The 14689-nt window shown below is 41.2% G+C and overlaps 1 protein-coding gene across 1 annotated transcript in view; it reads right to left on the bottom strand.

Moving 5' to 3' along the window:
* The window catches only part of CEP192 (centrosomal protein 192), an 89612-nt gene that overhangs the window by 43574 nt on the left and 31349 nt on the right, over positions 1–14689 (bottom strand). Inside the window, exons 17-24 of the mRNA XM_066624435.1 lie at positions 14397–14520; positions 7866–7958; positions 6777–6905; positions 4720–4784; positions 4435–4635; positions 3633–3744; positions 2000–2127; positions 1083–1731 (exon numbers count right to left, since the gene is read on the bottom strand). Coding sequence (XP_066480532.1) covers positions 1083–1731; positions 2000–2127; positions 3633–3744; positions 4435–4635; positions 4720–4784; positions 6777–6905; positions 7866–7958; positions 14397–14520 — 1501 coding nt within the window. The remainder of the gene's footprint in view (positions 1–1082; positions 1732–1999; positions 2128–3632; positions 3745–4434; positions 4636–4719; positions 4785–6776; positions 6906–7865; positions 7959–14396; positions 14521–14689) is intronic.

The raw sequence follows: 14689 nt of genomic DNA, 5'->3' as shown, positions 1-14689 counted from the left end.
CAGAGGAGACTGGAGGTGCGCTCCGGTTGCCTCCAGAGGATGTTTGGAGGCCTGTTGATGATTCAGAATATCTCAGAATCATTCGCAGGTTACAGTATCCGCAGGGATTCTGTTCCAGAAACCCCTGCAGATAAAACGGGCCCACTTTTATTCCCTATCTGGTTCAATTATACAAGAACAAAACAAACATTTGTGATAGGCCTATGATCTCCATTTCCTAGTTCAGGGAAAGCAGTAAGATCCAGAACCTGAGTGTCATTTAGGGAAATGTTAGAAATTTGTGACCAGTATTGGAGGGAGGAATCACATATCCGCGGTTTCACATACACACAGGATGTAGGCCCCCCCCTCCGCAAGTGAGGGGAGTACAGCTCCCCACACCTCCAGAGGCTGCACACTGAAACTTCTGGTTTCACAAGAAAACCAGAAGTGACGTTTTTATGCCTTTTAAACGCATTATGAGGGCTGGGGAAGCCAATGAAGGCTTCCCCAGCTCTCATAATCCCTTTTAAAGGCATAAAAATCTAATTTGTTTTTTTTTTTTGTAAAATCAGAAGTTGCATTTTTTGGCCCAAGCAGCCATTCTGAGGGCCACAGAGGCCTGAGGCAAACAAGCACAGCCTCTGTGAGACTCAGAATAGCCTCCGGAGGGAGGGGGCATCTCCCGTATACATGGTTTCAGGTATCCGCGAGGGGATTCTTGTAACAGAACCCCCATGGACATAGGGACACGCCTGCACATGTGTTATATACAGACATGATTGAAAATGGTGTTATTTTACTCAGAAATAAACCCACTGTGTTCAGTAAGACTTAGGATTACGGCCTATCTCACTGGAAAAAAAACCACACTTATATAATAGAAAAGCAAGGTGCAATTTTAAGGAAATGTCTGCACCTCTTAAGAAAAGGATGCAAAAGAACATCCCTTCCACCTCTGCAAACTGAACTGGCCATATTCACAAGCTTTCTTTAAAAACACCAAGATGAAGTATCAGTTTCTATATCAGTTGTGAAAGCATCTTCTGAGTTTGTATTACTACTGAACAGCTTTTAGAAAACAATTTAAAATTAAAACTCACTGTCAAATTTCATTGCATTATCCTCCAAAGACACTTTAACGCTTCCAGATGTGTTCTCTCTCAAATCTTGTATAGAAGAGGATAGTTTCTTTGATTGAAAGTTTCCACTGATATTAGAAGCCGCTTCTAAATATTCCGTTTCTCCCCTTTCCTCAGAACCACTAGCATCACAGTGTGAATCCTTAGAACTATTTTCCTCCTGTGTTCTTTCCAAATGCTGTGTCTCTTCTGGATACTTGTTATACAAATTGCTTTGGGAGAAGTCTCTTGCATGAGTAACACCATAGCCTTTATACAAAAAATTTTGCCAGTCTGAGGTAGTTTCTTCATATTTAGCAAAGCTTTCAGGCTCACTGTCATTCCCAGCTTCATCTGTTCTTTTGAGATATTTCTCTATATCAAATACACTATTTTCTACCTTGCTGGATAATAGCTGATTGACAACAGAAACATTTGTGGGCTTGCCAACTTGAGGAATATAAGTTCTTTCTCTACATTTATTTGAGAGCATCATTATCATATCTGCCAATTGTAAAGGTTCAGCACTCACTGAAGCATTTGTAACAGCAGATGCAATTGTGCTTATACTCAACACAGAGGTCTTTAGTTCAGAGAGTTTGCTTTCAACTTTTCTTTCTGCAAGTTCTTCCTGCAAATAGAGAAGTTTAACACAATTGAACATCCCATGGCATAACTGAATACAGCTTTGTGAAAAAGCATTATAATGGTACTCTGTCAATTTGATCCAGAAAAACTTTCTAACTCTTATGAGTGCAAAAGTTAATGAGGTGGGATAGTATGAAACTTAATATATCATTCTGCATTTTGAAAAGGTGAATGTTATTCTAACTCACACCCAATCACAACTTTATCTGAGACACCTGGAAATCTTAACCAACATTTTAAAAATAAGATACCTGTATTTTGTAGTTGTTGTCCATTGACTTATCTATACTTTGTTTTCTGATTTGTGTATCAATTTCACCAAGCATTAAAGCTGAAGATGCTGTGTGCAACTGCTCTTTAATTCTCTCTTCCAAATCCCCTGAAGACAAACAACCAAGATAACTGTGTTCAGTAAAATAAATACCAACAATATGAGGAAAAGGAACACTTTATGTTAACAATGGCTGATTAGGAATCTTTTTTATACAGGTGGTTTCAAATACAACCTCGCATTAGGTATAGGTATAATCGCCATACAAATGCAAGGATTTGAATAATGCATGCCTGCAAAGAATTTGTTTGGGATAATAAAAATCCTACATAAAAAGATCTCAGCCCACACTGCATAACAGTCTGGGTTAACAGTGGATTTTTATAGGTATATCAATTCATTTAGCGTTTTCAAATCCTGCCAAGTAATGAGTGAAGATATAACAAAACTGTACAGATTGAGTCTCATCCTGTGGGTTCCATTCTCAGAACTCATGTGAATAGCAAAAAGTGCACTATAGCAAATCAATTTAAAAAACAACAGGTTTGCTGACATTTGTGATGTTAAGGTGTGATGTCTTAATGTTATCATTAAGACAACAATCAGTCTCTCAGTCAGGCACATAGAAAGGATTATCAGCAGACAGCCACTAGAAAAGACAGTGCTGGGGGGAGGTGGGCCAGTTACTCTCCCCCTGCTAAATAAAAAAGGAGCAGCCACTTGAAAAAGTGCCTCTTACCAGTTATCAGGGGTTAACTGTTGTTGGCTGCTAAATGTTGGCTGCTATTGTAAGACAAAAGGCACAGTCCTAGCTAGGTCCACTCAGAAGTAAGTCCTATTGTGTTCAATGAGACTTACTCCCAGGAAAGTGAGGTTAGGATTGCAGCCAACAGTCTCTGGGTCTCAGTTTGCATCAGTTTGCAATTAGCAGATACACACAAAACAAAGTCTTCCCCTCCCCCTAGCAAATTCATCACTTCCCCCTTCCCTTTCCAAAACCCTCCAGGTGTGCTGCTAACAAACTCAGGGCACAATCCAAACCAGGTCTACTCAGAAGTAAGTCCTATTTTGTTCAATGGGGCTTACTTTCAGGTAAGTGCAGTTAGGATTGCAGCCTCATAGAGCTGGCAGCTTTTTTTTGTTTCTAGTGTATAATTATAACACCTTCATCCCCATTTTGGGGGTAACTGAGGTAAGGTGATGTAATGCGCAGCCGCGGCCAATGGCCAAAAGGATCAGGGGAGCAGTGGGCTGGAAAAGTTCAAGAACAACTGACTTAATGAAATGGAGCAGTTCTCTTGCCACCTCATGTTTAGTCCCCACAGCCTCATTAAGGCAATGGAGATCAACCATGATCGGGAAGAAATATGGCCATAGGTAGCAACTCCACAGAAGTCTATGGATGAATGAAGCTTCCATATATTTTAAAATGCCCTGATTCAATAGTAGTTTTTTTGTTTTTGTTTTTTAAACACTGTTCATTTCCAAGTTCTTTCCCAGACTGCCTTGGGTCATCACCTACCATCTGGCAGTTGAACAACAGACACCTGTTCAGACACCAACTGTCTGGGAACCTGCACTTCAAGCATGCTCCAGTGTTAAAATTACTGTACCTTGCAGGGTGTCAGAACGTTGGTCTGAGGTTGGCTCAGATACATCAGATTGCATTAGCAGAGGTATAGGTAGTCTTCTCTCCGGAGAAGTAATGTGATACCCAAATGATGGCTGCAACAGGACACAATGTTAGTGATAAGTTCTTCAGTATTTAGGGAAAACATAGGATCCAAATCAAGCATATGCCAACGTCATTCTTCAGTTCTTCTAGACCCTGCAAACAGGGTCTGTTCTAATCAATTGAGGTAGTAGCTTAAGAGAGGCCTAAAGTAGTACGAAGCTTCCATATATTCTAAAATAGTTCAAAACTTAAATTTACAAAGAACAATCTACAGCATTATCAAGTTACAGGATCCATATAATAGCAAGGGGTAAAATTCCTTTTCCGGAGGTCAAACAAAGCAAACATTTTGAGTTCCAACTGTATGAAACTGTAGGTAGAGAGAATTCCCGAATATGGAAACTACAGAGGAGCACCTGGTCCTTGTGGAAGTTAGCTTCCTCATAGGAAAGACTCAAGAGCAGGGCTCCATCAGAAAATCTCAAGGGTCAGCAGAGTGCTCCAATGAGGCCCTGCTAAGAATGCGTCTTGTACCAAGGCAATGCTAGCTAACAGAAACCAATCATCTGCCTGGCAGTGACTTTTCAGGATTCCAAGCAAACTTCTTTACCAATAAGCTTGCTCTATTTTATTCATTGTCTGACACTAGAGACATTCTAGAGACAAAGGCACCAACCACAGGGTCAAAAGCAGGTATTTCCATCTACTGATAAAAAGATGCCGATTAGTCAGTTACATACCCGTTTTACATCACCACCACCGCCAAGACACCCAAGAGCCTCGGATCTCTGACCAAAAAACTCTCCCAGAGAGAGGCGTAAATAACTAGCATCTTTGATGAAGTCTTCTGTTTGGGAAGCTCTTACAGCATTATAGTTACTGGCAGATTTCCATGATGTGTCCCCTAATCCAGAGGTACTTTGTGGATCTATTTGCTCTTCCTACAATTGAAGACACCACAAGACTGTCAAGAACTATAGTTTGTTATAGGCATGGGCATTCCAGAGTCTTCTTTACAATATTACCTGCATAAACTTGTGCTCTCTCTCAAATTCTTCTTGATCTTGAGCAATCATAGCAATTGCCTCCGCTTTTCAAAGGAAGGGGAGAAGACACAATACAAAGACAGTTCAGTTGTTGCTTAAAGAAAGTCCTCCTACCAACCCACCCACTCCACTCCCAAACACAAAGCAAGACAGCTCTTGACAGTTTGGCTGATGAACACAGATACAAAATCTTGGTTGTTTTCTTGCTTTCACCAATAGATATTAGTGCGATCTTATTTACTGTCATAGAGGCTAGGTTGGATGCTTTCCTCCCTGCAACATCTCATTGCATGGGAATGGGGAGAAGGGGGCTGTGAAATGATACTTTGATCTAGAGCAATGTGTTTTTGTAACATTGGAAGTATGCTTGTATTGCAATGTCGCTATAACATCAGAAATGTGCTGGACTTTGTAATGGATTTATAACATTGGACGAACGCTTTGAAATGGATGGACTGGCAGGAGGCAATTAGGGGGTTAAGTTGTAAAGCTAGCTGAAGAAAGCCAGAGGAGGAGAGCTGTTAGGGGAAGGCTGAGAAATCCTTGGAGAAAGGGGTGTTATTGGTCTGACAGAAAAATCACAGGTGTCATTTTCATGTCATACCAAAGGAACCAAGCTACATGCAGCAGGTGACATTGGTAATCATGACTCAGCATATTTTAGGACAACGTGATTGTCCACGACCCAAAGAAGGGGACCAAGGAAGACAGCTATTTAAAACAGTAAGGTGCTTTGCTGAGCATGCTTTTCATCACCCAGTTGATGCAGGAAATGCGTCGGTTTGAACTCTCATCGAAGACCTGGAAATCCAACTATGGTAATTGTAGGTCGATTATTTAGTTAGAGATCTTAGCTAGCTTTCTTATGTTCTTTGGGCTGCTGGTGTTTGTACTTACCTCTTTGAGATCTGTCATTGAATTACCCCCCTTCTTTGAAGGTGGGTGGCAAATCTCCCATTATTAACCCTGGAGAAAATAAAATATCTTTTATGGAACTCTTGGAGTGTGCGCAACATTACTGACTAGGGAAGAGGAGGCTGCTTCATGGAACCTAGATGACCAATAGAGGTTTGTCCTTCTGCCCTCCCACCATCCACTGAGCCTTAAGGTGGAAACGGTGATTCTGACAGGGAGGTGAAAGTAGGAATGGGGAGTGTTGCAGGTGAGCAAACAGACAATGGTGTCCTTGAGGCACAGGGGTGAGCCATTGATTGACAGGAAGCCCTGATTCTCCGAGACACATAAAATGTGAACACAATATAGTGGACTGGATTTAAATGCCATCTTGAGCAAGCACCAGCTTCTTCTTGTGCAGGCAGGCAGATGAATACTATGACTACAATGGACCCTTGTCATCCATGGGGGATCGGTTCCACAATCCCCTGCAAATACAGAAATCCGCAAATAATGAAATCCACAGTGGGAGAGGGTTATGGTGCCACAACGACTCACTTGGTGGCCATCCTGGGCTCTTAAGTAGACCTCCTGGACATGACCAGAAGCCACTTCTTGTTTGCATCGGTGACTTCCAGTCATGTCTAAGATGCCATCTGAGGCCGGGGAAGGCACAAAGCTCATTCCACAGGCCTCCCCAGACCTCAGAATACCCCCCTCCCAGATGCAACCAGAAGTTGCTTTTGGTTGCGTCCAGGAGGCCCTCTTGAGCTTTTGATGCTCAAATCAGCAGATAAGGAGGGTCCACTGTATTTCCTTTCTCTTCTCAGCCTAGTGCACTCCCAAAGGTCTACTTGTGAGGGTTGGGGAACTCTTGGGAACAAGAAGGTATGTGACACTATTGACAGAATATACAGATCATCGCATTGACTATTCTTATAGAAAGTCTCTAGCAGAAAGTGCCAGGAACCTGCTGGATGACTCGCTTATCTTTGGGGAATCCATGAAGACTTAATATACATTTGAGAAATCTTATAACTGACAAAATTATTGTCACTCTTGTTTAGTAGGAGAGCTCAAACTATTTTAAAATTAGACCACATGGCATTTCCTAGTTGCTTCTATATTATAATCAGACTTACAACCAGAAATGAAGTCTCCACTTATGTCTGAATGATTGAAGGCTTGTTCCTTGAAGGAGGTGTAATATGCAAGATCAGTCACCCATCTACCCTCTTCATTTTGATATACCACATTATGCGGTTGTTCCTCTAATAAGAAGAAAAATCTCGTGTTAACTTTCTTGCAAATTAAACTCTCTCATGTTCATAGCACATTAGAAATTTAACTTGAGCAGAACAAATCCCTGCCCAAAGGAGTTTACAACCTCAATGCTGATAGTCCAGGTAAGGGAAAGAAAAGCTAACAAGAAGATGGCAACAAATATTTTCATTTTTCAATAACATATATCCTATCTTGACATCAAGTATACTTGAGGCAACTCCATAAAATAGTCAGAATTAAATAACAATATCAGGAGACTAAAATAGTGGTTCCCAAACCAGGAGCGATGGCTCCCCAGGGAGCCACAGAAACCAGCCAGGGCAGTCATGGAATCCTTGCAAAAAATTCACCGCCATACACAATGTATAGGATTGTAGCCGTAATGGGGAGCTGTGGCCGATGGCCCAGTAGGTCAAGGGATATGCCAGTCAAAAAAGTTTGGGAACCACTAGACTAAAGTAACATGAGACACAGATGTTAATGAGAATAATACTGTATCACTGAAAAGGGAAGGGAATACTGAAAAGGGAAACCATTCCATAACTCAAGGATTAATGTTAAGTGCTCACCCACTGTACCTCTGAGAACATCATTGGAGGAGGGCATCTATAGCAGGCAGGTTCATACGAGAGGAGGCTATTCCAGAGATGCCCTTCCCAGGTTGTATAGAATTTACAGTTACATGCACTTAGGCCATTTAAGTGGTGCACATGAACCAAAGGTTAGGACAAAAGATGGATGGAAAGAAACCAGACGAGTAATTTTACTGAACTTTTAAACGCAGAGGCACACATGTGCCTGATATAAGTGGAGTACACTGCAATAATTGACCAGTGTTATCTAGAACTCTGTGCTCTTTGGACTAGAACCTGCACAAAAGCAGTCACCCATCAGCTATCTGAATGCATATAAATCTACATGTACACAGTAATTAGCATCTGACTTACCTGCTGAATCTAGGTATTGCTCTGATTGTCTATAAGTACTTGGGGACAAATACACATCATCCAGAGGAAAATTATTTTCATTTGCAACCTGACAGAGATGAGGAGATTGGACTTGCTGGTCTGTGTGACAGGACTCCAAAGCAGGATCATTGCCATCAGTACATGTAAAGTAGAATGACTGTAGTTTTGGAGCAGTAGAGTCGGTTACATTTGTGGCATCCTGCACAAAATACAGAAAATCATATTTTAAATAGCATTTTTGTGCACATTTTCCCTTTTCACCATCAAATCACAGAAAATACTAAACAGTTTTTGTCCAATACTAACCACCCAAGGAAAGTCATATGTAAAAGGGACTTTATCATGGATACACAAATTCCTCCTCTGGTCTTTTAGCAACAGTTAATCACTGTTCAGAATCAGAAATCATAATGGACACCTAATTGCAAAAGTTGATTCTATCTGCAGCTTGCTGGAAAGGACCAAAAAGCAGCTCACGCAGATTTCAATACTCTATTCTAACATGGCAAATCCACTGAAGCAAGATCTATATCACCCAACTTGGAAATGAGATCACATACTCCTTAAGGCAGCAAATAAGTCTAGAGATTCGTTAAAATCTCAAGCTGGCAGGACTGCATTTTATCTGCTATGGCTGGTAATGCTGGTTGTGACCTTGCCTTGATGACTGAAACTTGACCACATGATTCATACCTTGGTGACCTCCAATATTGTTACAGCCTGCTGGATGCAAGCCTGCCTTTGAAGATGGCTCAGAAGCTCCAGCTGGTGCTCCTCAGCTGCTAACAGGACAAAGAAACATAGCCTACATGTTTTGAACAACTGCACTGTTTCTTGGCTTTCAAGACACATTTAAAGTACGTATTATAACCTTTACAGTACAGCCCAGAGTCAGTGTATTCTAAAACACCTTCCTATCCACTGAAGAGTGTACAGGTCCTTTGTTATACACTTGTTATACATGGATTTTTTTTTACACAAATTTGACTTAACACGAACGGCCACTGCAAATGAGAAGGAACGTGCTGATCCCTGGAGAAGGGGGAAAAAATTCATCCCTTTAAAATTAGTTTAAAAAACTGCTTTCCTTAATGTTATAGAGAGACAGCCATGTAAGCAATCATTCCATTCTTCAGCTGAGCGAGGCAAAAGCAGGGGGGGGAGTCCTATGCATTTCTAATTGCTGACTGCCTATCTACAACCACAATTGTAAAAGGACACACTTTTTAAACTGCTTTTATTTAAACACATTTTATAGTATCAGCAGAATCAAACCCCTGAGGAGGTCAAGGTATGACTTTATTCCATTAGGAGCAACAGAGGGGCAAGAAACCTGGAAATGGGTCTTTAAATCTATTTTTCAACTTTTTTTATCCATATATTTTTTTTTATCTGCTAGGGGTTCCAGAACAGAACCTCAGTGGATAACGAGGAATGACCTGTATCTGCTTTTATGTTCTTTCTGCAGCACAAGCCAAATCCTCAAAGGCATGAAATAGATTACTTTCAATAGTGACTGAAAAGCCAAAACCTCAAAGGCATGAAACAGATTATTTTCAGCAGTGACTTTTTTGCTATGGAACCAACTTCCAGTAAAGCTCACTAGGCCTGTTTGTAGGCCAATACTTTTTTGGGCCCAATCCTATTCAACTTTCCAGCATTAATGCAGCTGTTCCAGGGGGGCATGCACGAGAACATAAGAACAGCCCCACTGGATCAAGCCATAGGCCTATCTAGTCCAGCTTCCAGTATCTCACAGCGGCCCACCAAATGCCCCAGGGAGCACACCAGATAACAAGAGACCTGCATCCTGGTGCCCTCCCTTGCATTGGCATTCTGACATAGCTCATTTCTAAAATCAGGAGGTTGCACATACACATCGTGGCTTGTAACCCATAATGGATTTTTCCTCCAGAAACTTGTCCAATCCCCTTTTAAAGGCACCCAGGCCAGATGCTGTCACCACATCATGTGGCAAGGAGTTCCACAGACCAACCACATGCTGAGTAAAAAAATATTTTCTTTTGTATGTCCTAACTTTCCCAACACTCAATTTTAGTGGATGTCCCCTGGTTCTGGTGTTATGTGAGAGTCTAAAGAGCATCTCTCTACCCCCTTTATCTTTCCCATGCATAATTTTGTATGTCTCGATCATGTCCCCCGTCAGGCGTCTCTTTTCTTTGGGCTGGAGAGGCCCAAATGCCATAGCCTTTCCTCATAAGGAAGGTGCCCCAGCCCCGTAATCATCTTAGTCGCTCTCTTTTGCACCTTTTCCATTTCCACTATGTCTTTTTTGAGATGCGGCGACCAGAACTGGACGCAATACTCCAGGTGTGGCCTTACCATCGATTTGTACAATTTATAATATTAGCCATTTTGTTCTCAATACCTTTTCTAATGATCCCAAGCATAGAATTGGCCTTCTTTACTGCCGCCGCACACTGAGTCAACACTTTCATCGACCTGTCCACCCCCCCCAAGATCTCTCCCCTGATCTGTCACAGGCAGCTCAGAACACATTAGCCAATATGTGAAGTTTTGATTTTTTGCCCCAATGTGCATGACTTTACACTTACATTGAAACGCGTCTGCCATTTTGCTGCCCATTCTGCCAGTCTGGAGAGATCTTTTTGGAGCTCCTCACAATCACTTCTGGTCTTCACCACTTGGAAAAGTTTGGTGTTGTCTGCAAACTTTGCCACCTCACTGCTCAACCCTGTCTCCAGGTCATTTATGAAGAGGTTGAAAAGCACTGGTCCCGGGACAGATCCTTGGGGCACACTGCTTTTCACCTCTCTCCATTGTGAAAATTGCCCATTCACACCCACTCTCTGTTTCCTAGTCTTCAACCAGGTCTCAATCCAGGAGAGGACCTGCCCTCTAATTCCCTGACTGTGCAGTTTTTTCAGTAGCCTTTGGTGAGGGACCGTGTTGAACGCCTTCTGAAAGTCCAGGTATATAATGTTCACGGGTTCTCCCACATCCACATGCCTGTTGACCTTTTCAAAGAATTCTAAAAGGTTTGTGAGACAAGACTTACCCTTACAGAAGCCATGCTGATTCTCCCTCAGCAAGGCCTGTTTGTCTATGTGTTTTGAGATTCTATCTTTGATCAGGCTATCCTCTGACTTAGATGTTAACAACCCGGTATAGATGTTAGGCTGACTGGCCTATAGTTTCCCGGGTCCCCCCTCTTTCCCTTTTTAAAGATTGGTATGACATTTGCTATCCTCCAGTCCTCTGGCAGCGTGGCCGTTTTGAGGGACAGGTTGCATATTTTAGTCAAGAGCTCAGCAACTTCATTTTTCAATTCCTTAATAACTTTTGGGTGGATGCCATCAGGGCCCGGTAACTTATTGATTTTTAATTTATCAATGAGGTCTGAAACATCTTCTCTTTCAACCTTTATCTAACTTAATTCCTTGGTCAGGAGGGGCCGTTCGGGCAGTGGTATTTGCCCGAGGTCTTCTGCCATGAAGACAGATGCAAAGAACTCATTTAATTTTTCTGCCATCTCTAAGTCTTTTATCTCCCCTTTCCCTCCCTCACCATCCAGAGGGCCAACCGCTTCTCTGGCAGGTTTCCATGTGCTGCATCCTGAGGTGTAAAGGACCATTCCCTTACCTCGGGGCTGCATGGATGCTAAAAAGTTGGAAAGGATTGGGCCTCTGTTTACCAAAGATTTTAAAACTGAATTATTGATTCAATCCTCACTGCTGTTTCAAATCTTGTCTTCTCTTTGTATTTATACTTTCTAAAGCTTTATACGCACATTTGAGCAATTTTATTCAAACACAGCTGATACATACTGTATTTTTCAACATCTCTCAAGTTTGCAGATAACTAGCTCCAAGCACATAGAATTGCCAGCTAAATATGGTTTGCCTTTGAGACATATTGCAAGAGACATGTCAGCTGAGTGGGTACATGTACAATGCAATGAATAAACCCCAAATGTCTTGCTGTAAAAAGTTAACTATTTGGCCTGAGATTTTGGAATGCGATAGATATTCCTGCTAACCCACAAGACAGGAATTTGAATAGCTATATAGCTTCATAAACCAGAAGTTCAGATTGAAAAACATTTTCTTAAAACTGAAAGCAAACATTCTAAGCAGATGCTCAAAACATAGATCTTGTTTATATCAGAAGCATTACCCTATTATAAGCAATGGTTCCAGCTGCAATATCTGGAGTCTGATTTTCAGTACCATCTGCGCTTAAATTTTGGCTGCTCACAACTGTATTTGTCTTTGAGGATGCTCTATCTTCAATACCACAGTCAAGACAACCTGAAATATTACAAAAGTTACTTTACACAATTTCATGTTCTTTACCTGGTGGAAATTTAGAAAGATCCCCTTTGGTTAAGATTCACATGCCATTTTCTGCTGTACAACTGCTTTGCCAACTGATAATTCACATCAAAATTCACTATACTATTACATGCATAAATACTAATGATGTCATTAGAACTTTAGCACATGCAACTATGAACATAATAGGAGCCTTAAAAGATGTGACTAGAAACAATTACCTCAAGACTGTTCTTCTGAAAAAGTAACATCCACTAAAGCAGCTATTTAACACTTCAACCTGAAATGTTAAATAGCACTTCAGAGGTATGATTTTCAGGATGAAAATGGCCCAGGTAAAGGTACCTGTCAAACCTCTGCTTGAAGACCTCTGCATGAAGTGAAAGAGAACCCATTACTTTCATCAGTAATTGGATCCATTGAGGAACTCCTCTTACCTTTAACTGAAAAATCTCCTCCTGAAGCTTAAGCCCATTAGGTCTAGTTCTGTTCTCTGGGGCAGTAGTATACAATTCTTTGTTGTTTTTCATGTGACAGACCACCAGGTATTTGAATAGACTATCTTGTCGTCATCCCCCCGATTTCTCTTCTCTAGGCCAAGAATACTAAAACTCCTCAACCTTCCCCAGAGTTTCTAGACCCTTGACCATCTTAATTGCTTCTTTTTGAATCTGCTCCAGTTTGGCTACATACTTAAAACCTGGTGCACAGAACAGGACACAGTACTCCAAATGAGGTCTGACCAGCATGGAGTAAAGAGGAACAATCTATAAGCTCTGGTTCTACTAACAACCTCAAATTGCATTAGCCATCTTTGCAGTTACATCATATTGCAGATATACATACACACAGTAGAAGTTTTGCAATCTGGCATGCATGGGGAACAGGGGTTACCTGTTACCCAAATATTCCAGTTCAAGACTTATAAGCCCCGACAGGGTTCCCTCTGCAGTGCTGCTCTGCACCAAGACATTCCCACACTAAGAATGGAGATATTCCACACCCTTCCTCAAGGGTACTCGCAAAAAGGAAAGAATCTGGAGCAGTACTACAGAGTGAACTTTGTAAGGTAAATGGGGTGGGCTTGCTTAATCATCTCCTGTTAAACAGTACAGGTCCAGCCTATTTATACATGGATTTTTTATACATGGATTTGACTCAACACGAATGGCCCCTGCAAATGAGAAGGAATGTGCTGATCCCTGGAGAAGGGGAAAAATGCATCCCTTTAAAATCAGTTTAAAAAACTGAACAGTCCTTTAACAATAGCTTCCTTAATGAAAGAGAGGGCAGCTGGCTGACTACCCATCAATCCTTCTCTCTCTCCAGGTGACCCCTCCCTTCCCCCTGAGCACGTGAAAGAAAGGTGATCACTTTGCATTGGTGAAGGGAGGGGCTAAGTGAAGTTCCTTTCTAAGCTCTTGGAGGACCACTGATTGATGGATGGTCTTTTTAATGACGCTTATCTTACCTCACAAAGGTCAGAAAGGCTGTTTTTAAATCACCAGAGCAAAGAAACTTTAAAAATTGATTTGCTAAAGTGCATTTTTTGCCATCCAGGAGTGCTTGGAACCCACGTGAATAATGAGGCTCAATCTGTATAACTGTTTTAACTGGCATCTCTGTGCACCTGAGGTAGCAGGTAATGATTCTGGTTAACTGAGTGTACCTCTTAACCATGTGTTGGAAAACAACAATTTTTACTGTTTTTACTAAAATTTAAGCAACTATCTTTGCTTAACATTGTAGTTGCTAGTCATTAAATAAGCAGTTAAACTGCCATAGAGTTGCATATAATGACCAAAATAAAAGCAATGTTGTGATAAAATCCAGCACTATTCAGCAACATGCCCTGATATTGCCACCATCATTTAGGTTCAACTTTCAAACAGTTTCTTGAATATAAATAACTTGCACAACTCTAAGAACAGGACTGCAACTCCAGTTGGTCCTTGAACTAATATCATTTTATTTTCTACTACTACAGAAAATTAGTCACACTGAATCCTACAATAACTATTTTGTCACATTCTACTCTAGTGTATTTCCTTCCAGCTTATTTACAAGCAATATACATTTGAAATAGACATCTAAAAAACATGTCTGACACTATAGTGTCTTTTCAGGACACAAGCAGATACCAAATGGCTGCTGAATATTGTTACAGTCAACAGAGTTGCAAAACCTCACCTACCATCCACACTTGATTGAGCAGTAAGAGAATCTGTTCTACTGGGTATTTCAGATGGGTTGTCTACTAATCCAACAGAAGGCTTATCAGAATGATCACCCTGACTAGATCTACTGCATTCATCCTCCTGTTTCAAAAGAAAAAAGGATGAAACCACTGCAAATAAGTGCACCGCACAATAGATGGCTTGTTTTTACAAATGTAATACAGTTTGCACAGACACCAGATTTTATTCCACCTTCAGGACAATACTGAATGCTTCTTTTAGCCTTTAGAAAAGTTAATCAGGATTCATT

This window comes from Tiliqua scincoides, chromosome 4 (genome assembly GCF_035046505.1).
Source record: "Tiliqua scincoides isolate rTilSci1 chromosome 4, rTilSci1.hap2, whole genome shotgun sequence".
NCBI lineage: Eukaryota > Metazoa > Chordata > Lepidosauria > Squamata > Scincidae > Tiliqua > Tiliqua scincoides.
This window is presented reverse-complemented; position numbering and strand designations above follow the sequence as displayed.